Below are 24,517 nucleotides of genomic sequence, written 5' to 3' on the forward strand. Positions count from 1 at the left end.
AAAGGGAGGAAAAGCATACAGAAGACCCCGGGGCCAATCGTGGACTTGAGCATCTCTGGGGGGAAGACCTGGGAGAGGGAAGAAGGTGAAGAAGTCTGGGCACTTGCTGTTTTGAGGGGGTGCAAAAAGATCGCAGCAAGGCTGACCCCACCTCCTGAAGATTTTTTCCGCTACTAGCTGGTTGAGGGACCACTCGTGGGGCATGAGAATGGCTCTGCTCAGCCTGTCCGCTATGACGTTGGACTTCCCGGAGATATGCGTTGCTACCAGAAACCATTGAGAAGAGATCGCCCACTGCCACAGTCTGAGTGCTTCTCGACATAGGGGGTAGGACCTGGTTCCGCCCTGCTTGTTGATATACCACACTACAGACATATTGTCTGTCTGAATTGCAATAGTCCCGGTGGGTAGAGAGTCTTGAAGGGCCTGCAACGCTAAAAGCACCGCTCTCATTTCCAAGACATTTATGTACAAGTGGCTTTCGAAAGGCTGCCATGTGCCCTGGACTGTCCTGCCCTGAAAATGCCCCCCCACCCGATCAGGGAGGCATCCGTTGTCACAGTAGCCACAGGAGGAGGAAGGACAAAGGGTCTGCCCTGAAGAGCCTGAGGGGAGACCATCCACCACAAAAGGTGCATTTTGCATGACTGAGTGATTAGAATGCTGTGTGACATTGGAAGCTGTTGAAAGGACCACTGGGAAAACAGTATCCATTGCATCCACATGTGAAAGCGAGCTAGGGGAAGTAATGTGATAGCTGCTGCCATGAGACCTAGGGTTTTTAGTACGAATCTGGCCTGGACTCTGCTCTCTTGTAGTAGGATTTGAACATGACCTCGAATGTCTGAAATCCTTTGTACAGGCAGTTTTGCTGACAGTTCCACAGTGTTTAAAATGGCGCCTATGAAGGTAATAGACTGACAAGGCAGACTTTTCGGAGTTTAGATACCTAGCTCGTTGCAAATTTGGAGGGTATAATCTCTGGAATGAGGTAGCTGATGCTTGGTGGTGGCAGTAAGGAGCCAGTCGTCTAAGTATGGAAACACTTGGAATCCTTGTCGTCTCAGGTGAGCCGCAACCATTGCCATGCATTTGGTAAACACCCTGGGGGCTGTGGTGAGGCCAAAGGGCAGGGCTCTGAATTGGTAGTGATTGGCTCCCAGCCGGAAGTGGAGAAACCTCCTGGAGCGCCTGTTCATTTTGATATGATAGTACGCATCCTGAAGGTCTATAGAGCACATCCAATTGTCCTGACCCAGAAAGGGTAGAATGGACTGAAGCGTGACCATCCGGAATTTCGTTCTTTGAACAGACTTGTTCAGCCTGCTGAGATCCAAAATAGGTCTCCAGTCCCCTGTCTTTTTTGGTACCAAAAAGAACTTGGAGTAGACTCTGGATCCTTGCTGGTCTGCTGGGACTGGCTGGATGGCTCTTTTTTCTAGTAGCTTTGAAATTTCTAATGCTGCTTGATCCCTCAGACCGGTGGAACTTCTGGAAGGGGCCCTTTTGATGGTTGTGTGGTATGAATAAAGGGAATTTTCTAACCCTCGGATATGATCGACCGTACCCAATTGTCTTGCGAGAGGGAATGCCAGGCTTCTGGGTACAGTGATGGTCTTCCCCTGACTGCCTCCGAAGGTGGACAGTTGGGCAGCTCCTCAGGGGTGCTGGAAGGGTTTTTGTCAGAGGAGAATTCTCTGCTACCCTGATTCTGCGGACCCCCCCTGCCCCTCGGGCGGAGTCTATTATTGTTCCCTCCTCTGCCTCTGGAGGGAAGCTCATCACGTGCGTCAGGCAGTACTTCCCGAGGTTTGCGGAACCACATTTTTCCACCTTTCTGACCCTTAGGGTATGGTCTAGAAGGGGTAGAAAAACGGACTCCTATCGCAGAGAGAGTCTTGCCTTCCTGCTCGCACCTGGTAAATGTATCCTTCACTTGAGGCCCAAACAAGGCAGAACCATCAAAGGGGGTGTTAGTGAAGGACGCCTTGAAGGGGTCAGCAAAATTGCAAAGCCGCATCCAGGCATGTCTCCTTAGAGCGACGCCCGTGCCTACAGCCCTACTCACTCCATCGGCTGCATAGGAAATGAGCCGCATGGAGGAGTTGACAATAGAGTTTAGGGTCCCCAGCTGGGAGTTGATGTTTTCCTGAGACCCCGCAGCTGATGGGTCTTATAAGGTATCACCCAGTTCCTTGAAAAGGTCTCTCTGGAGACGGGTGAAGCGGCACAAAAACATCTGCTTGCCATACCTGTCCATAGTCCTAGATTCCTTATTAGGAGGATGGACAGGTACTGAAGGGTCAGCCAACTCCTTTTTAGTGGCCGCCGCCACCACCATGGCATCAACAGGGACGCCCTTAGTTAGAAACTGCTGGTCAGAAGGGGCTGTAATAAATTTTGTAGGCCTCCGGGGAGTTGGTTCCATAGTATCCAGAGCCGTCCACGCCTTTCAAGCCACCACATCCATGAGTGGGTCGAAAGGCGGAGACACCCAGGAGGTGGAAGGGCGAGAACCGAACGCATCCAGGTACACCGACTCGTCCTCAGAAGGGTTAAGGGCAGACCAGTTTCCCCTCTGCTTATGAATCTCCAGGATGTCAGAAAATGAGACATCCTCAGAGGGGGACCTTGGGGACCCTTCTGAATCATCCAAATCAGTGTCCGATGTGACTGACTCAGGGGAGTCTACATGCTTCCTCTTGCATTTTCTCTTTTGAGGGGGCTCCCTGAAGGATCAGGGGAGGCCTTGGAAGAGGAGGATACGCCCAATGGGGCTACCTTTAGCGTCGGATCTCCATGCTCAGAATCGAGAGAGCAGGTAGAGACTGATGCAGGCAGCATAGAGGGAGGAGCCGAAGGAGCTGACCGTGGAGCAGGCACAGGGGCCAGCACACTCCTCATGACCTCAAAGGTGCCCCTATCAGGCAGGGAAGGGGGTCCCCGCTCTGAAGAGACAAGGGCTCCTCCCGGCACCGAAAGGGATGGCTCCGAGGCCGATGTCTGGGCCGAACTCACCCGTGCCGAAGATCCGAGAGGAAGAATGGGGTCGGACAAGGGTCCGATGGCACTCGCCCCCTCGGAGCCGACGAGAGAGTCCCTGCACCCGGATCCCTCCAAGGATGGAACCAAGGAAGAGATTGGATCCGACAAGGGAGCCGAAAGGGGTGGTATCGGCTCCGACGTTCCGACGGTCCCGACTCCTACGATCTCCGGCTCCGAACTCACAGGAAGAGTCGGTGGAGGAATCGAAGAGGGAGTAGTGAAAGCCACTGCCTGATGAGGACAGCTATGCAACATTTGCGCCAGTGCCTGCGACTTAAGTACTCTGCTAACCACCCTCTCGAGGTCATGGTCCAACAGCCTGGAAGACCGAGAGGAATGGGACCTGTGACTCCGCTCCGATAACAAGGGAGACTTTGGAGCCGAATGGACCGATTCCAGTGGAGGAGACCTGGAACGCTTCTTGCTCCAAGATGGCTCCGACAGAAGAGTCTGAGTCGACTGAGGCCTCGAATCATCGGTTCCGGCTGGAACCGATGCAGTGGTAGTAGTAGCACCAAACGGCGATGGCTCTGAACATGAAGCCGACGGTTTGGCGGGCTTAGAAGGGTTACCCGACAAAGGCTTAGCCGGGGAACCTTCAGGCTTTAACAAGCCTATCAAAATAAGTTTATTTCTGCGTTCCTGCAGGACTATTGGACTGAATGCATGGCAGACAGAACAAGAGTCCTGCAGGTGCAGAGGGCCCAAGCAATATACACAAGAAGTGTGACCGTCTGTCAGAGACATCTTCTGACAGCACGAGTCACGCTTCTTGAAGCCCAAGACCTTAGTGTCTTTAGACATCCTGAAAAAGGGATGACTGGCAGACAAGGACAACTAAGGGAGGCCTAGTCACAATAAGCCAAACACACACACACAAAAAAGTTGCAACAGATCAGAATAATATAACAAAACCCCACACTTATTAATACAATCTAACTAGGCACACACATACAACTACAGACAAATAAGTATGGAAGAGGATTGGCCAAGGGCCAATTAGGTGAGGGGAAAAAACTGTATCAAAAACTACCTAAGAGGGAATCCTAAACAGGGATCTAAAGGGTAGTAACTATAAAACACTATCGCTAATATTTTAACTCAAAAAGCAGACTAAAACCAAAAAAAAATATTAATACAACCGGAGCCGGCAAAAAGACGCAACCTCATAGCTGAAGCGGCAAACGAGATATGGGTATATCACGCCTAGCATTATGGGACATAGGATAGCCTCGAGCCGGTAAAAATAGCTCTCGAGCTTTACTAATAGGCTGAGTTGGAGCCGAGGTTTGGCTCCGAACCATCCAGCAAGAATGAAGGTGAGACTGACAACTTAACATTGTAAGGTTCCACAGCCATGAGCGCTTGTAACTCCGAGACTCTCCTGGCTGAAGTTAAAGCCAGTAGGATAACAGTCTTCCATGACAAATACTTTATATCAAATGTGGCAGCAGGCTCAAAAGGAGGCAGAGTAAGTTTTTCCAGGATATAATTGAGGTCCCAGGCAGGAATGGGTGGTGTCCTAGGGGGCCTTAAATTCTTTGCTCCTCTGAGATATTGTTTCAGAAGTGGATGTGAAAAAATTGGAGGATCTGTATTATAATGTGCAGAGATAGCCGAGGCATGTATTTTTATGGAGGAAAAAGATAAACCCTTATGCAACATATCTGTTAGGTAATGTAGAATCAATGGAATATTTGGAATGTGAGGATCTGATTCCTGAGCATGCATCCAGGTGCAAAATCTCTTCCATTTACCTTCATAAGATTTCCTAGTGCTAGGCCTTCTGGCTTCTAAGATAACATCCATGACCTGTTTGGAAAGGGTAGGATTAATCATAAACCCTGAATTTGCCAGGCTGCCAGGCTGAGAGTTTTGATATGAGAGTGCAGGACCTGGCCCTGATGTTGAGACAAAAGATTTGGAATCTGAGGTAAAATCCAAGGAGGTTCCTGGGATAGATTTATCAGTGTTGAGTACCAAAATTGTTGAGGCCAATTTGAGGCTAGTAAGATCAGCTTTGGTTTGTCCTGTTTTATTTTTAATAACACCCTTGGAAGAAGAGGTAGTGGTGGGAAGGCATACCCAGAGAGGTTCCTCCAACTGAATGAGAGAGCATCCACTTTCCATGCTAGCTTGCGATATGTCCTTGTGCAAAAAGTCTGTAACTGGTAGTTGTGGGGAGATGCAAATAGATCTATGTCCAGGCAGCCACAGGCTTCTGTAATCATCTTGAATATTTGGGTGTCTAGCATCCACTCGTGTGGGTCTAACAGGTTCCTGCTCAGGCTGTCTGCCAGAGTGTTTTGTTTCCCTGGCAGGAATTGAGCTTGTAGGTCCACTTTGCAAGCTAGTGCTGTGTACCATAGAGTCATGGCTAGTCTGCAAAGGGGGTAGGAGTGTGAACCTCCTTGCTTGTTTATGTACCACATAACTGTGGTATTGTCTGTCCGTATCAGTAGCTGCCCTGGCTGTAAAAGATCCCTGAAAGCCAAGAGGGCATTCTGCACAGCTAACACCTCTTTTAAATTGATATGTAGATGCTTCTGATCCTCTGTCCAAAAACCTTGCAGGCTTTTCCCCTGCAAGTGGGCTCCCCATGCATAATCCGAGGCGTCCGTGGTTATCACTTGGTAGGCTGGAGGTAGACTGAAGGCTTTCCCTTTGGTTTTGAAGACATGCCATGGCCCACCAATGGAATTCCTTTTGCAGGCAAGGCAAGACAGCAATCACTGCTTCCAGACTGTGATAATGCTGGGACCATACACATTTTAGGTACCACTGTATCTTTCTCATATGCAGTCTTGCATATGGTATGAGTAGGAAGCAGGAAGCCATGTAACCCAAAGCCTGCAGGAATTTCCTTGCAGTTAGCCGAGACATTAACGCCAGGCTTTTGAAAGTTGAAGCCAACTGTAGTTGTTTTTCTGATGTCAGGAATGCCATCTGGGTTGCTGTGTTTAAAAGAGCACCCAGGAAAGTTATCTGTTGAGTGGGTGTTAAATTTGACTTTTTTATGTTCACAGTGAATCCCAGGTACTTTAGTAGATTCTGAACAAATTCCAGGTGCTGGAGTAAAATGTCCTTGCTGTCTGCTTGAATAAGGCAGTCGTCCAGATAAGGGTAAATTTGAATTCCCTTGAGTCTGCAGTAAGCTACTACTGGTGCCAGGCACTTGGTAAAGACCCTGGGCGCAGTAGATAAGCCAAAGGGCAGCGCAGAGAATTGGTAATGTTCAGAGCCTGCCTTGAACCTGAGGTATCTTCTGCACTCCTGTCGGATAGGAATGTGTAGGCAAGCCTCCTTTAAATCCAATGTCACCATCCATGCATTTTTGCTCAACATTGGCAGGAGCTGCTGCAGAGTAAGCATCTTGAACTTTGGTATCTCCAGGAAAGTATTTAAGACGGACAGATCCAGGATGCGTCTCCAAGTATTTTGCTTTCTGGGAACTAGAAAGAGTCTTGAATAAAAGCCTTGTCCCGTCTCTGAATTTGGAACCAGTTCTATGGCCCTCATAGCCATGAGGGACCTCACCTGTTTTAATGCCTCTGCCCATTGAGTTTTTGGTAGGTCTGGCCATCCGTTTGGTTTTGGAAAGGTGTGAAAGTGGAATTTTAACCTCTTAAAACTACATCCAGAACCCACTTGTCTTGGGTTATGCAAGTCCAATTTCGGTGAAAAAGAGAAAGTTTTCCTCCCAGAGGAGCTTCCAGGAGAGAGGTTCCTGGAGCCATGCAGGGGGAGTCATTGAGCCCGTTTCCTGAAAGGTTGAGACCTATCTTCTCCACCCCTGGGGGTGGAAGCACTCCACTGTCTAGGTCTATAAGAGGTCTGTGCTTGGGCCCTCCCTCTGGGGCGCCTACATCTACCGCTCTGAGGCCTGTCTGAGCTGGGAAAGGACCAATTTTTAGCTGGCCAATTTCTGCTAAATCTAGGAGGCTGAACTTGTAAGAAATCTTTAACCATTTGAATGGATTTTGCCTTATCCTCCATTTTCTTTATAACCTCTTCAGCCTTAGACCCAAACAAATCATTATGTTGAACAAGAGCATCCAGTAACTTTGCTTTCACTTGATCAGGCAAATTTTGTTCCTTTAACCAAGCATGCCTTCTAATGACCATGCTAGTGGCAGCCGCCCTGCAAGAGGCCTCCAAAGCATCAAAACCACAGTGTAAGGTATGTTTTCCCACCTGCTCAGTAGCATGCATCAAATCATGTAATTCCTTATTGTCTGCACATGCAGAAATGGTACCCAGGTTTTGTTTCATAACAGACAAAAGGTATTGCTGATATTTCAACATATGAAATTGACAATTTAAAGCCCTAATAGGATCAAGTAGCAGAAGTGTATACTTTTTTGCCCCATCTCTCCAAAACTCTAGAATCCTTATCTGACGGAATAGGGTTCTTAGCAGTGGCGGCCTTAACACCCTTAGGACCCTGCGAAATGGTTTCTGGATCAGCAGTAGGATTTTTATAAAGAAACTGGTGGGAGTCAGGGACTCTCTAATATCTATCAGGCTTAGCAAGGGCCGGAGGAAAGGAGTCAGGAGTTAAATTAGACTCAGAAAAGACATCATCCACAATATCCAAAACAGGAGGAATAGCCAGGGGTCTGTGTTGGGGAAGAAGAAGGAAATCCCTAAGCCTTCTCTTAGATTCAGAGTACTCCTGTCCTTCCCAGTGAAAATGTTCCCTCATGTCATGTAAAGTTTCCCCAAAAGAATAATTCTCAGGAGGAGAAGCTGAAGGAATGGATTCCTCAGCATCAGAATCCTCATAAGGAGGGAAAGTATAATCCTGTTCAGAGGAAGACACTGAAGAGATAGATGCCTGACAAGAGGATTCATAAACCAATTCTTGTCTTGGCCTTTTGTCAGGAGGGGGATGTGAACCCCTAAGCATAGTTAGCAAGTCCTCCGCCATTTTAAGCATTTGTTTTTGAGATTTAGGTCCCAGATCAGAGGAGGCCTGGGCTTGAGTCTTTGTTTTAGAAGGAGTCTTTGCCTTTACCTGAAGCTGCAAAGGCCTGAAAACCCCCTCGGAAGCCGGTACCTGCACAGCGGCTCCAGACCCATCCGAGGGAGCATTATCTGAAGGTCCTGCACCTGGAGTATTCTAAGGCCTAGTTGGCTCCTTGTGGGAGTCCGTTTCAGCAAGCGGTTCTGTAATGGCAGACTACAGGGGCTGCGAAAGCGCCTCACTGACGATGGCCGAACCAGCAGCTGGCTCTGATTGTAAACTGTCATCCGATTTGGACCTCAGAGGCCTATCCTTATCCTTGACCTTTTATGATCTCCGGTAGTCGGGAGAGTGTCCGACGACATGTTATAATTAAATCGCCTCCCAAAGTAATGAAAGGCAAAACCGTATCTCCGTTTAATAGTATGTTGATTAAATCTAGCACAAAACCAACAACTAGCTATGTCGTGGTCAGGGCCTAGACAAGGAATACAGTAAGAGTGAAAATCCTTATGAGGTATTTGCTTCCCATATGAAATACAATTATTAACTTTTTCTGACATCGGTCTGGAGCAAGAAAAAAAGTTTCCCCAACGGGGTACTTAGCTTTGAAAAGAAGAATGTCTTTGGTGTGAAGCACCAAAAATAACAGGAGTCAGCCGACCAGCACTTGTGAACTGCTTCCACCGCGCGGCAAGAAAGACTGGAGAACATGGCGTTGGCTGGGAGCTTTGTAACCCTGGCGCTCTGATGTCAGGGAGGGTGAGTACACAGCTGACGTCGGACCCAGACTTTGGGATTCTGGCCGACTGAGGGCTGCCTGCTGGCAGGAAGAACCTTACAGTGATGACTGCAACAGTGAAACATGATGAACATCTCTTTTTACAAACGCCAGATGTTTTAGAAGAATTGCCTGGTTTTCTGGCTGAATTAGACAATCGTCCAGGTATGGATATATTTGAACATTTCTTTGCTTGCAAAATGCAATTACTGGAGCCAGGCACTTTGTAAATTCCCTGGGCACAGTAGATAAGCCAAAGGGCAGTGCAGAGAACTGATAATGCAAGTAGCCTGCTTTGAAGCGTAGGCATCTTCTGCAAGATTCCCTGATTGGGATATGCAGGTAAGCCTCTTTTAAATCTAGAGTTGCCAACCAGGCATCTTTGCCTAGCATAGGAAGTAACTGGTGAAGAGTCAGCATCTTGAATTTTGGAATGTCCAGAAAGGTGTTTAGAGTGACAGGTCCAAAATTGGACGCCATGATTTGTCTTTTCTGGGTACCAGGAAAAGTCTGGAATAGAAACCTTGTCCCTTTACCTCTTCTGGTACCGGCTGAATAGCCTCCATGTTTAGGAGGGAAAGTACTTGTTTCTGAGCCTCTGCTCACTGATTTGGGGGCAGGTCTGGCCATCCGTTTGGAGTTGGCAATGTGTGGAAATGACATATGTATCCCTGGGACACTATATTTAAAACCCATTTGTCCTGGGTTATAAGTTGCCTGTTTTTTGCATGAAGAGCCAGTTTTCCCCCCAAAGGGGGGGCTAAGAGGTAAGTGCTTGGTAATTTTAAAGGAAAGTCATTGAGACTGTTTACCATAGGGAGGTGTCTTGTTATTTCCAGACTTGGAAGCGGAGGCACCCCATTGCTTAGTTCTGAAAGTCCCTTGGGACTGAAACCTGGTGTTTTTGGAATATCTGGGGTTTGGCTTGAGTGGCTCTGGAAGGAACTGGAAAGGACCAGTTCTTAGTAGGCCAGTGCCTACTAAATCTTGGAGGTTGTACTTGTAAATCTTTCACAGCTTGCATAGATTTAGCTTCATCTTTTGGACCTTCTTCAGCCTTATTGCCAAACAGACGGTCCTGCTGCAAAGGAGAATCCAACAGTTTTGCTTTAACATGATCAGGCAGAAATTGCTCCTTAAGCCAAGCATGCCTTCTAAGCACAGACCCAGTAACAGCAGCCCTGCAAGAGGCCTCCAAAGAATCAAAACCACATTGCAAAGTATATTTCCCAACTTGTTCAGCTGAATGCAATAAATCCTGTAAATCCTCATTTTCCACACAGTCAGAAATCAACATCATTTTCTGTTTAAGCAGTCCCATGATATGCTGTTGATATTTTAGCATATGGAATTGACAGTTTAAAGCCCTGATTGCCAAGGTTGCAGAAGTGTAAACCTTTTTACCCCATCTATCCAGCGCCCTGGAGTCTCTATCAGAAAAAAAAGTTAGTTTATTTGTATTCGTGAGTGTTCTTGGAATATGTGCAATAGGTTTATGAATTGTAGTTAAGTATTATTATGCATCATGTTTATGAAATAGTTATGATAAATGCTGATGGTCATTGGTTTTATATTCATTTATTTTTCTATATAAACTTTAAGTTATGACATCAAGCTTACATTTCATATGGATTGTCTTAACCTAAGTGCTTTTGTAGTGTTGCCGTTGTGAAGACACAGATAATAGGGGCAGATAGCTCATGCTTTTTCACTGTATTTGTATTTATGTTTCTTTAATATATATATATATATATGTGTCATCATAGCATTTCTTTTAAACACATATATTATTTAATATAAAAAAATATGTCATGTTACATTTTATTGAATACATATTTAATACATACGCAGTATGTTTTAGAGAGCAAGATGAATGGAAATAGAATTGTAGAGATGGTTAATTAATTAGTTAACTGGTTAAGTTTTACAATGCATTTGTTTCAAATTGCTTAATTAGTAGGAGGTTTTTAGTATAAATACACATGAATTTGAGTTGTTGTTTAAACCTGAAGAAGCGTACCTTGGCAGTACGTGAAAGCGCTAGTTCCACAATAAATATCTTTTATCTACAGCATCGTGGTGGTTCCTGAACAATATTGTTTTTGCTCTCTATCAGAAGGGGTAGGATTTTTTAGCAGTAGAAGCCTCAATGCCCTTGAGCCCCTGAGAAATGGTTTCAGGGTCCGCAACAGGATTTTTGAAAAGGAACTTGTGTGAATCAAGAACCTTGTAATATCGGTCAGGTTTTCTGGGAGCAGGAGGTACAGAATCAGGGGCCAAACTAGATTCCAAAAAAGCATCATCAACAATGTCTAGTACAGGAGGAATAGCTAAAGGCCTATGCTGAGGCAGGAGTAAGAAATCCCTAAGCCTCTTTTTTGAATCAGAAAAATCCTGGCTTTCCCAGTGGAAATGCTCCCATAGACTATGTAAGTTTTCATCAAAAGAAAAATCCTCTGGAGGGGAAGCAGAGGGAATAGAGTCATCTGTATCAGAATCCTCATGAGTAGATAAGGGCAAATCCAGAACATCAGAAGAATCAGAAAAAACAGAATCCTGGTCAGAAGATTCATAAACAACGTCAGTCCTATGTCTCTTAGAAGGGGGAGGCTGGCTTCCCCTGATTAGAGTTATAAGATCTTCAGCCATTCTTATCAATTGTTTTTTAGGCATAGAGGCCTAAGCATGAGTCTGGGTGTCGTTTTTTTAGGCATGGTTCGAGATTTAGGCCTAAAAGAAGGAGGCGTTGGTTTAATATGCAACTCCGTAGGCCTGAATACATCCTCAGAAGCTGGTGCTTTCACAGCGGCTCCGGACCCATCCAAGGTAGAGACATCTGCAGGTTCCATATTTGAAGCATCTCGCGGCATACCAGATTCCAAATGGGTCTCAGTAGAGGCCTGCGAATCAGAAGTAGCAGGTATCAGGGGATGCGAAAGCACCTCACTGAGTATCGGTGAACTGGCGACTGGCTTAGGAGAAGCATCTTCGGCAGTTTTGGACCTCGGCGGCCTGTCTCTGTCTTTATCCTTGCGTTTTTTTTTTTTGGAATCCCGGTAGTCGGATGGCTACCCGACGACATTTCTGGATAATTAAACCGAGAACCGAAATATTTAGAGGCGAAAATATACAGACGACAGATAGGGCGCTGATTAAATAAAGCACAAAACCGACATCACGGTATGTTGTGGTCAGGGCCAAGGCAAGGAGTACAGTACGAATTAAAATCTTTATGAGGTATTTGCTTTCCGCAAGTAATGCAATTATTAACTTTTACTGACATCGGTAAGGAGCAAGAAAAAGTTTCCCCAATGGGGTACTTAGCTTTAGTTGACTACTTCGGTTCTGAAACTCAAAAATGAAAATTTCAGGAGTCGGCCGACTGGCACTTGCAAACTGCTTCTGCTTCGGGCACCGCACGGCAAGAAAGACTGATGTAATGGCGTTGGCTGCATGTTTTATACCCCTGACAACCTGACGTCATGGAAGAAGGGACAGCAACCGACGCAGGACTCAAGACTTTGTTAATCAGGCCGACTGAGGGCTACTGCAAGCAGATAACCCAAAAGTGATGACTGCAACAGTGAAACACGAATAACATCTGTACTATGTTCTTCGTGTCTCACTGTTGCAGTCATCACACTTGGGTTGATTCCAAAGCTGAAGAAAAAGGTGGAGGCAGTCAAGAAGACTGGGGGCTGGCTAGGATGCCCTGCAAGACTGCGGTTGCAAAGCCTGTCCTGGATTTAGAGAAGATAGGCAGGTGGTAATGCTTGGTGAAGGTATGAACAAAAGTCCATGTTGCAGCCTCCAGGATGTCCCTGGTACGGATCCCTCTAAGAAAAGCTGTAGAGGTGGAGGATGCCCTGGTGGAATGCGTCCTAACCCCCTTGGGAGGGGGTTTCCTGTGGTGTTTGTAGCAGAAATGGATGCAGTGTACCATCCACTTGGAGATTGTTTGAATATGGCCTTACCCTCTGCCCCTGCTGCAAAGCTGACTAGCAATTTGTCAGATTTCCTAAACGATTTAGTCCTATCCAGATAGAATCTGAGCTGTCTATGCACATCTAGAGTATGCAGAATTCTTTCCCCCTTGTTTTGTGGGCTAGGGAAAAAGGTGGGCAAATGAACTGATTGGTTGAGAGCCACACTGGACACCATTTTAGGCATGAAAATTGGGTTAGTCCTGAGAGAGACCCTGTCAGCATGGAAAATGATTAAGGGCTCTACAGCCATGAGTGCTTGTAGCTCTGAAACTCTTCTACCTGAAGGTGTGGCCAGAAGCAAGGCTGTTTTCCAAGAGAGGAATTTTACCTCTGCTGAAGCTGCAGGCTCAAAGGGGGGTAGTGTGAGTTTTTCCAACACAAAGTTAAGGTCCCAAGCTGGGGTAGGAGCTCTTCTGGGTTGCCTTAAATTGTTAGTCCCCTCTTAGGAACTGTTTGAGAGGGAGAGAGAAGAGAGGTGGCTCTGTGCTGTAATGAGCAGAGATGGCAGAGGCATGAATTTTAACAGAAGAGAAGGACAGGCCCTTGTGTAGTAGGTCTGCTAGGTAATCCAGGATGAGAGGTAGGGAGGGGCTGTGCTGTTTCAGCTCCTTTAGCCTGAATCCAGGTGCAATACCTTTTCCACATGTCAGCAAAGGATATTCTAGTGCTGGGTCGTCTGGCTTCACCTATAACATATCCAGGATTTGTTTGCTTAGGCTGGCAGCTGGAGGGGAGGTCAAGGAATATGCCAGGCTGCCAGGTTCAGGGTCTGCAATTGTGGATGCATGAATTCTCCATTCTTCTGGGTCAGGAGTGTTGGGATCTGAGGTAGGTGGCAGGGGTGACAGGCTGTGCAGCAGTGGGTACCAGTGCTGGTGTGGCCAGTCTGGGGCAAACAAGATTGCCCTTGGTTTTTCCTCCCTTATTTTGAGCAGTACCCTTGAAATTAGTGGTAGAGGGGGAAATGCATGGATCGAGAGGTTTTCCCATTGGAAGGATAGAGCTTCCACTTTCCAAGCCTTGCTGTGAGGTTCCCTGGTGCAGTATTTGCTGAGCTGGTGATTGTTGTGGTAGACAAAGAGGTCCACCTTCGGGGTGCCCCATTTCTGGGTTACAAGGTTGAATGCTCTGTGTCTAGCTGCCACAAGTGGGTCTAGCAGGCTTCTGCTCAAGTTGTCTGTCAGAGAGAGTTTAGGGATCCTGCCAGGAATTGTGCTAGCAGGTGAATCTGCATCGCTGAAGCCGTGTGCCAAAGGGTCATGGTGAGCCTGCAGAGAGGATAAGAGCAAGTTCCTTCCTGCTTGTTGATATACCACATCACAGTGTTGTTGTCTGTTTTGATCACTAGAAGACCCGGGGAAAGTAGGGGTCTGAAAACTGTCAGAGTATGCTGAACAGCTAGCATCTCTTTTTGGTTGATGTGCAGATGTATTTGATTTGGACTCCAATGGCCCTGAATGCACCTGCCGTCCAGGTGTGCACCTCAGGCATAATTGGATGCATCTGTGGTGAGGGTCTGGATGGCGTGGGGCTGTAAGAAGGCATGACCCTTGTTGTGGTTGCATGTTGCTGCCCACCAAAGAAAATCTTTCCTTAGACAGGGTATCATAGGTATGGTAGTTTCCAGGTTCTGAGAGTGTTGACACCAAAGGCTTTTTAGGTACCAATGTAGTTTCCTCATATGCAGTTTGGTATACGGAATGAGTAGAATGCAGGAGGTCATGAACCCTAGAGCTTGCAGGATTTTCCTTGCAGATAACTGGGTTATGGTGGCTAGTTGAGAGAAGTAGCCTGTCAGGTAGGCTTGCTTTTCCTGGAGTACGGAATGCCATCTGGGATGCTGTGTCCAGGCTTGCTCTCAGGAATACATTTTTTTTGAGTGGGGACTAGTTTTGATTTCTTTTCATTTATAGTATACCCCAGGGAGGTCAGTAGGTCTTTTACAAAGGCCAGGTGCTGTAACAGCTTTTCCTGACTGTCTGCCTGAATCAGGCAGTCGTCTAAGTAGAGGTAAATTTGAATATTTCTTTATCTGCAAAACGCAATGGCTGGAGCTAGGCATTTTGTGAAAACTCTGGGAGCAGTGGATAAGCCAAAGGGAAGCGCAGAGAGCTGAAAGTGCATACATCCCCTGAAACGTAGAGATTTCCTGCAAGATTCCCTGATTGGGATGTATAGGTAGGCCTCTTTTAGGTCTAGGGTGGCTAACCAAGCATCCTTGGAAAGCATAGGAAGAAGCTGGAGGGTGAACATTTTGAATTTTGGTATCACCACGAAGGTGTTTAGAATTGATAGATCGAGAGTTGGGCGCCAGATGCCCTCTTTTCTGTGTACCAAGAAATGCTTGGAATAGAAACCTTGGCCTATCTGGTCAGCAGGAACATGGCTGTATTGGCAGCATGGAGAGCAGGGAATGGACTTGTTTTCTGGCCTCTGCCCACTGGTTTGGAGGAAGATCTGGGAACCCTTTTGGGGTTGGCAATGTGTGGAAATAAAATTTGTATCCCTGGGAAACTATGTTGAGGACCCATCGGTCGTTGGTAATAGAGGCCTAGTTGTTTGCATGGGAGGAGAGTTTTCCTCCTAGGGGCACAAGCAGGTGGGCAGACGTAAGGGGTGGAGGTGTAAAGTCATTGTGAGTTCTTTCCATAAGGGGGTGGCTTAGCACTCCCTGTTTTTGAAGTGGAGGAACTCCACTGCTTAGATCTCTGCATTCTCTGGGACTGCTGTCTGGGATGTCTGCTTCTCCTAGGTCTTGTCCGAGCTGGCCTGGAGGGGGCCGGAAATGACCAGTGCTTGGAGGGGCAATGCCTACTAAACCTCGGAGGCTGGACCTGTAAGAAGTTTAACTGTCTGCAAAAATTTTGCTTTTTCTTCCATCTTTTTTAAGACCTCTTCTGCCTTGGTGCCAAACAAATTGTCCTTTTTCAGGGGAGCGTCCAATAATTTTGATTTGACATGGTCTGGCAAGGTCTGTTCCTTAAGACAAGCATGCTTTCTAAGTACAGAACCAGTGACTGCTGCTCTGCAAGATGCTTCTAGGGCATCAAAGCCACATTGCAAGGTGTGTTTAGTAACTTTGCTTGCAGAATGCATAAGCTCCTGTAATTCTTTACTTTCTGCACAAGCAGGAAAGGTAGATAATTTTTTGCTTGAGGAGTTCCACGGTATGTTGCTGGTATTTCAGCATGTGGAACTGACAATTTAGTGCTCTAATGGCAAGAGTTGCAGGGGTGTATACTTTTTTTACCCCATCTGTCTAAATCTCGGGAATCCCTGTCCGAGGGGGTGGGATTCTTAGCTGTGGTTGCTTTTATTTTTTTAGGTCCTTGGGAGATGACCTCTGGGTCAGCAGTACAATTTTTGAAAAGGAATTTGAGAGAGTCAGGGACTCTAATACCCATTAGGTTTCCAAGGAGCAGGAGGAAGAGTGTCAGGAGTCCAAATGGATTCCATAAAGACATCATCCACAACATCCAAGACAAGAGGAATGACTAAAGGTCTGTGCTGTGGTAAATCTAAGAATTCCCCGAGTCTCTTTTTGGACTGAGGTTAGTCCTGACATTCCCATTGGAAATGCTCCCTTAAAGTATGTCGGTTTCACCAATAGAAAAATCCTCTGGAGGAGAGGCAGAAGGAATGGATTCCTCTGCATCTGAATCCTCATAAGCAGATAGGGGTTGCATGTCTTCATTTTCAGAAACCTCAGAGTCATCGGAATCCTGGTTAGATAAAACTGCTGGGGACAAGTCTCTCTTTTGGAAGGGGTAGGCTGGCTTCCCCTAATAACCGATAAGGTCTTCCACCATTTTAAGCATTTGAGATTGAGGCATAGAAGCAGGTGCCTGAGCTTGGGTTGTCAGTTTTTTAGGAGTAGTTCATACCCTGGGCCTTAGAAACTCGGTAATTTTAGAAATAACTGAAGAAGCGAAAGAAGACGTCGGTTTTTGTTGAGTATCGCTAGTGCGAAGAACTTCCTCGGAAGCCGGGGCCTGCTCAGCGGCTCCAGACCCATCCAAGGTAGAGACATTCGCAGGATCCTTAGTCAAAGAAGAGTCTTGCGGCATACCGGACTCCGAAAGGGTCCCGGTAGCAGCCTGCAAATCCACAGACGTGGGCATCAGGGGCTTTGAAAACACCTCACTGAGGACCGGCGAACTGATGACTAGCTTAATGGAATAGTCATCGGCAGTTTTTGTCCTATGTGGCCTGCCTCTGTCCTTATCCTTATGTTTTTTCGGAAGATAGCAGTCGGATGGCTTACCGAAACCATATCAGAATACGGTGAACGAGAGCGAAAATATTTAGCTACAATAAGGGCCTGGTGATGTATAGTTCTGGCGTTGAACAAAGCACAAATGCGACAGCGAGGTACATCATGGCCTGGGCCTAAACAGGTGACGCAGTAAGAATGGAAGTCTCGGTGTGGTATTTGCTTCCCACAGGCTAGACAACTGGCAACTTTTTTGGACATCGGTTACAGCAAGAAAAAAAAAAGATCCTCAACTGGGTACTTAGCTTTAGAAGACTTCAACTTCAATTCGGATACAAAACTCGGGTAGTGGCCGACCGGCACTCGTGCGAACTTGCTCCTGCTTTGGGCTCCTCGGCAAGAAAGACTCATGTAATGGCATCAGCTACCTGATTTTACACCACTGACGACCTGACATCAGTCCTGGAGTGACAGCAACCGACGTAGAAATACTAAGCCTCTGGTATTCGGGCCGACTGAGGGCTACCCCTGGCAGGATAACCCAAGTGTGATGACTGCAACAGTGAAACACGAAGAACATCTGATGTTCTTCAGGTTCCTACTTAAAACTGTACAACCTAGACAAGGCATCACCAAATCATATGCCCTCTGAGGTGATGCAAAGAACAAGGAGTCTTCAATGTCAGTAATATAACCTATACGGGAAGGCATCTGGGAGGGTAACTCTAGATCTCCCTCCTCCAAGTTTGAGGACTTTGACCCCTGAGGGACAGGGAACCCTAATCCACTTACGATTAACACTAACCTGGTCTGGGCTGCAAGCTTAGAATAAAGGCCATGAAGTCCTAATCCAGCTTGAACCAATACAAGGAGGGGACAGGGACAAAGATTGCTTTGCTGCCTATGAAGCAGGCAATGTCAAGGAGCCTGAAGAAGCAGACATGAAGCCTAGAAATGAAAGTCCTCTATTTACAAGAGGTAGCTGCTTCTGAGACCCTGGTATGCAGACGAGCACTCCACACATCCACCGTAAGATTACATACGTCTCCACACATGACCATGGGAGTACTGTACTCTCCTTGTTTACCACAAAAGGGTGCTACACTGAGACATATGTAGTAAGGTGCCAGACTACTATGTATGCAGATGATTCAGCTAGAGAAGACGTACAGGATTCTGACTGCATGGAGGCCTCCAGACAGGCATTACCAGAAGTATTAGTTATTACAAATTCCAAACCTGAGCAGCTGCAAAAATTTCAGTCTAGAACTGGCCCCCTCAAGCACAGGGAGACTCCCAGGGGCTTCTCAGGGAAGGGGTGCTTTTCCTTACGTTTCTATGACTTGGTTAGGACGTCCCTGAAAACATAACTGCTTGCCAGGACAAGGCTTCTACGGCATTTTAATTAACTAATTCTGAAGAATACAGATACCATGTTGGCAACATCACTCATGTGTCCTTGAAAAACAGACTTTGTATACTAAACTTTCTGCAGTACTTGCTCATCACATACATTTACTGACCTTTTCTTAGAGGGGCACATCTTATGAACATGTGCGATGTCCAGCATGAATCAACAGCAAAACAATTACAATTACTAATTTTAAATAGTTTCCATAACAGGGCACACTGCCATCTCTGGAAAAACAGGATGAACTGCTAAATGAACAGAACTTAGCGTAAGCATGGTGTCACAAGCAAGAACTGAAGATGGCACAGGTGGATGAAATTTTTAAAATATGAACATGCTGAAATTTCACAGAAGTGGATTTCCTCCCAACAGAAAAGGGGAAGTGCAAAATGCTGACATTCATGCCTGACGCAGAGTCTTCAACAGCTGAAGTCCTAGAGGTTGATAGCTAATGCATCAGACATACAACAAAGATCATCTACAGACTCAAAACTCTTGACTGTGCAGATACTCTTTTCACACCATCAAAAACAAGATGCTCAAAATGCCTTAAACTCACCACATATGCCTGCATTAAAATAAACTCATAAGAAAAACATAACCACAGAATACCTTTAGCTGCAACTTGAAGATGCTCCACAAAAACCACTGACTTCGTCACATATTTGGGAGCAAACATCAGATGGCCCTTAGATTCCCAATACAAATTATAACTAACATAATCAATTAGGTCTTCTCCAGGCTTTACAATCTGCTCTGGACCCACAATAAAATCTTCTTACAAACCAAAACAAGAATCTAGAACTCATCAATCATCCTTTTTCTGCTCTAATTATGTGAATCAATTTCGTTCACAAAGGCATAGCTGGAAAAAAAATTCGGAACATACCATTAAACTGGTCTACCACTGAATCCATCATCATATGATAAATATTAAGGGTTCTGACATTGGGCCACTCCTGTTTGGAATTTACTTCTCAATAGTCAAAGCTACTGTTAAGGAATTATGGCTGACCAAGTCAACAGACAACTGTGAACTTTGTGCCATCATAAATTGTCCAAGCAACACCAATAGGGCCTTTCCTAAACCAAAAGCTGGTATCAAAACCATGATGCCAAAAAATGTATAACAGCATCCTTTGGCAAGCAAGAAGTCCCTTGTACCTACTACATTCACAAAACGCCCCTAAAAACTGATCCAGTAGTTAGGGATATGGAAACATATAAAGACAATGCACTGTCCTTAGATCACCACATATCCACTATTGTAAGAAAATTCTTTTTCATTGCACAGCTTATTAAGGACATGGCATCCAGGTGCAGAGATGTGATCATTCCACTGTATTGTGCACTGAACAAGTCCATCACTGAGGATAACACCTCCTTTGGTATGAATCTGTCCAATGCTTTCCTACCAAGAAAATCAAGGGCCTAAACCATAACTTATTATTTACTTATGGACATTTTAACCCACAAGATGTTTGTAGAGTAAAATAACGTAAATGACAACAGACAGCAATCATTCAAAATCAATGCAACATCACAGCATAGGGACACGTAATCCCAATGCTTATGATTTAAGTCAGTCAAGTCTAGTAGCAAGCTACGAAAAAGCTGAAATATCTCTGGTAATGAAGCAGGTCACAAAGCCCTGCAATGACACAGAGAAAGCCTAGGACCACACTGCTTACTTACTGATGTCTGGAGCACCAACCAAGCTTACGTGGAACAATGTAAATTTAACAAGTGTGCTTCTCCCACAGTGACAAAGGTACTACTGACATTACTCCTGGCCAGAGATAGTCAAAAACTGGCAGAAAAAACTGTTATGATCTCTACTTAAAGTGACTCCACAATAATGATAATGACTGGCAGTATCATACCGCTAAACTGTCCCCGATTTTCAGGTTTGCCCCCAATTTTGGCAAAATATTCTTCTCCGTCTCTCCTAAAATTGGTGATTTGGGGAGAAATGTAGTGGATGACATTTAAAAAAATAAAGATACTAATAAGAATTATAGACTTCTTCAGAAAAAAAGCATATTAATTCACATTCTCTTATTCTGACATCTTCTCAACTTAATACTAAGAATTTACAAAAAAAAGTGTCCCTGACTACTTCTGAATTTGTCCCCAATTCTGTACATAAGAAGTTGAAACCCATGGCTGACACAATGTCAGTACAACACTGCATTGATGCTCTGTCCCAATCTTCATCTGCTAAGCAAAAACACTACCCAACAAATACAACTACTGTTGTCCTGCAACCATTTTCAAGCTCTGTTCTTAATGCTCCAAGTTAGGCATGTTCTGTTACCACTATTAAAACAAATGTTATCTCACACACAGACACAGAAAACACCCAATTTTGTTTTGCTCTAATTTTCATATCCTTCTAGGTAATACAGGCCAGCAAACAAGGCTTCAGAAGATTTCAGCAACATGACTACACAGCAGTAGTCCCACAGTTCTTATAAAACCAAAGCCTTTTACCCCATTGCCATTTTAACCAGCTGTACGAAGATTTTTCACAGTATGACCAAAAAAAAGGATGCATTAAAACAGAGGCATGTTAAACGACTGCATACTACCCTCAGTATTCCATACATCCTGCATCACAACTTGTCAAGCTCTGCCTAATGACACAGAAATTGCATGCTAAGATTACAGGTACTGCTAACAGCAGGGAATGAAGTTGGAAATAGGGTCCCTTTCATGAGGTTTCACTCACTACTCATCAGTATTTTCCAACTGCCTTCTTGAGATATAAAGGTCTATTCTCCTGCTGGCTACTACTATGAAAGAACGCAACTCAACCTCCCACATCTGGGCATATTCAAGAGAGTTGGTGCTTTCTTAATGACACAACAGTTGAAGGAAAAGCGGACACTTCTTATTTATTCCAAAATTCTGAGTACAAGCAAAGAGGTTAACTAACAACTCATCCTCCCATTTAGTCTATAAACTTGAAAGTTCATCCTCGCCTTTTTTTTTTTTTTTTTAAATCCCTACAAAGTAACTTCTCATACAGAATGTAACAAAAAATACTATCAATTCATTACTGGTACTATTTTTACTCTCAAGATAAACACTTCTGACATACAAGGTAAACATAACCCAGGAGACTGATAACAGACCTGTTTGGTTCACCACCTGTTGTCTTTTAAATGCTTCAATCTCAATGGTGCTTGCAGTAGCCGCAACAGAAGTACTTGTATGTGTTTGCTGTTGAGAATAGAAAAAAAGTTAATTAGTACAGAAAAGTGGAAAGCACATACTTTTGAAAAACATTTTTAATAACTGCTCAATGTACTGCTCCACTAACTACAAATGAAGCAGTGTCTTCATAACGCATGCACATTTTCCTCTTATAAAGTATTACAAATGAAAAAAAAATCACTCCAATAACCTTGATGTTATGAATGAATTTACCAATTTTACAGTTTGACATGAGAAATGCAGCACACTACTGTGAATACTTTCTAGATATAGCAGAAATAAACTGAAATGAATTTTGCTCAGTGTTAAACAAAACAGACCAAGAAAACTATGAAGACTGACATCTAAATGAAATGATAAGCTTGGAAACTACAAACTAACAGATGCAACACTCACAGGACTAAAGCATAAATGCAAGCAAATAAGCTGTAAAAATAAAACAATGATACATTCATGCTGCAGCAACTCCAGACAACAAAAGCACAAACTAACCATTCGATCTCTCTTCTCATTCAAGATGTGTCCTTAATGTTACCTCATTAAATAAAACCAAAATTATTACTTTTCTGTATATGACCCCTTCATGCCAGAACAGAAAATAAAAATGGGATTTGGTCTGGATTATGATCAATGTTTCATGGAAAAAATAAAACAGCTCAGGGTCCCGAAACCAACTTTTGAGAACTATTTGAAATAGGTACCTGAAATGGTTGCTGCTGTGATGAAAAAGCAGCAGAAACATTGGGAGGAAGCTGAGTTGCTATAGCAACAGGAGTGCCAGTCTGCCCATCTTTTCCTGTCACAACTTTTACCTGAGGGAAAATATTTTAAACAAGAAGGGAAAAAGATCAATTGTGGTTTTAATCTTTATTCTGAGACTGTATTACCATCAGCACAAAGGTCTAGCATTTTGTGGGACTTCAGGCAAAAAAAAAAAAGCAACCCTGTTACAGTAAAAATCTGATCTGTTCCCAAAAGAAAAGGCAAGTCTATAATGACATTAACTTCACTTGCCAGCACTTTGCTGCTCTACGTTAGTTACTCGTGTAGTAATATGATTCTGCCCAAAAAGAAATGTAAATGGGCGTTAAAGGAATCAGAGATAAAGAAAAAAAAAACTGAAAACTGCTTATTCATGCATTGGGAAAAGCAAAACAATCCACTATGTTAGGTAAATATTTTCAGTCAATGCCTTTTCCACAAAGAATCACAGAGCAAATGTATCAAAGAACCATCGGTTCGAAAATCTCCCAGTAAACACCTCCATTTCACAGTCACGATAGCACAGGCAAACAAATGTGGTGCAAACAAAAATATGCCGCAAGGAAGGTGGACCTGCATGTTTTGTCCTAAGTTATGCTATTTAATTCTAAAAATTTTACATACCCATGAAATAAAACAGATAGAAACCATGTTCACAAGACAGCAGATTGGGTATGCTTATGCGTAAGCCTCTTTCCAAAAAGACTGCACCACCTTCACAGCACAGTATCATTTAAAAATATCTGGAAACATGAATACGAAAATTTGTACCAAGAATATATTTTGTTTGTGCACAAAATTGCAAATTCATCTCGAGTCTATTATGACCAGTCATTAAATGTTTTTTTTTTTTACAAACTGTATATTACATAATACAGATAAAACCATAATATTTTTACTAAACTAAGCAACTATTTTCTAACATGCAATTGTTTTATTATTCAGTTACTCATGTTTATGTACTTAGCATGTCTGCAGGATCCAAGTAAAATTCATATTGCCATGGAAACGCACTAGCTTCCCTCTCTCTCTCTCTCGCCTCTCCGCCTTGTAATGTGGTCTAAAAACAAATATGCAGCACACCAACATAGGAAGCAACTTTGAAGCAGCAAAGCACTGAACAAGGCTGCAGCTGGCAAAGCAAGATACTGAAGCGCTCACAGACACAGATGTATCAGGCAGCAATGACGTATACTGACCCACCAGGAAAAGCAAACATACAAATTAGACTTACTGCGGGGGAAGAAAATATACGGTTAGAAACTATTCTATTAAAAATGAACTTAAAGTTGAGTAAAGACAGATCCACATGGTAGGTAGTCACCAAAAGATTAAATAACTGCCTATGAGATAAGCTAGGTTACTAAAATCATGGGTCCCTGAAATAACTTGTGCTACAGAAGTGATTAGTTTTAAAGGCATAACAAAACCAGTTATTCGCAGGGGAATAACTTTGTAATGTACAGCTTTTAAAATGGACATTTGGTTTTGCCCATTTCACTACAAATTGGGGAAAGTAAAGGTGAACAAGTAAACTTACCATAACAGCAGATGTTCTCATGGATCATTGCTGTAGTAGCGTAAGCTATATGACATCGACCCCCTCATGACCAGACAGCTTTAAAAGACTAACGGTGCCTTCCACAGTGCTCCAGTTGTCACAAGCTCAACAGGAGCTCCACATAAGCGCATATGGAGTACAAATTACCTCGTATCATTTTTTTGCCTAGGAATGGAAGCAAGAGCTCGGAAAATGAACTACATACAAAAGAGAGTATACATCCACACCCTGGCAACATAAATGAAATAAATAGCCAAAATTACAGCTCAGGACTGAGGGAAGGTTACTGCAACACTGATCTAGTAGAACATACACGGTTATGTTAAGTTTACTTACATAACTGCATTATGTTCAAAACACAGAGCACTGCTGCAGTAGCTCTAGTTATACCTATAGACTACCATAGCTTATTAAACTAAAAAGGAGAAGCCAATAAACTAAGACTCAAGGAGAATGGTGTTAGCAAAGCCCGTTTAAGACTTAGAAAAGGAATCCAGTTTGTAGTGCTTTGTAACTGTATGTACATACAACAAAGCTCCTGCTTCCAGAGTATGTACAGTCCAACCCTTTTCA

General features: G+C 44.3%; 1 protein-coding gene across 3 annotated transcripts in view; it reads right to left on the reverse strand.

The window, feature by feature from the left end:
• The window catches only part of EP400 (E1A binding protein p400), a 3,509,270-nt gene that overhangs the window by 3,248,576 nt on the left and 236,177 nt on the right, over positions 1-24,517 (reverse strand). For 2 of the 3 annotated variants that reach the window (XM_044065569.1, XM_044065563.1), the window contains exons 3-4: positions 22,323-22,433; positions 21,540-21,627 (exon numbers count right to left, since the gene is read on the reverse strand). In XM_044065569.1, coding sequence (XP_043921504.1) covers positions 21,540-21,627; positions 22,323-22,433 — 199 coding nt within the window. The remainder of the gene's footprint in view (positions 1-21,539; positions 21,628-22,322; positions 22,434-24,517) is intronic. The other variant, XM_044065578.1, reaches the window with a different exon arrangement.

The sequence above is a fragment of the Protopterus annectens genome, chromosome 1.part0 (assembly GCF_019279795.1).
Source record: "Protopterus annectens isolate FY-2018-M chromosome 1.part0, PAN1.0, whole genome shotgun sequence".
Taxonomy (NCBI): domain Eukaryota; kingdom Metazoa; phylum Chordata; order Ceratodontiformes; family Protopteridae; genus Protopterus; species Protopterus annectens.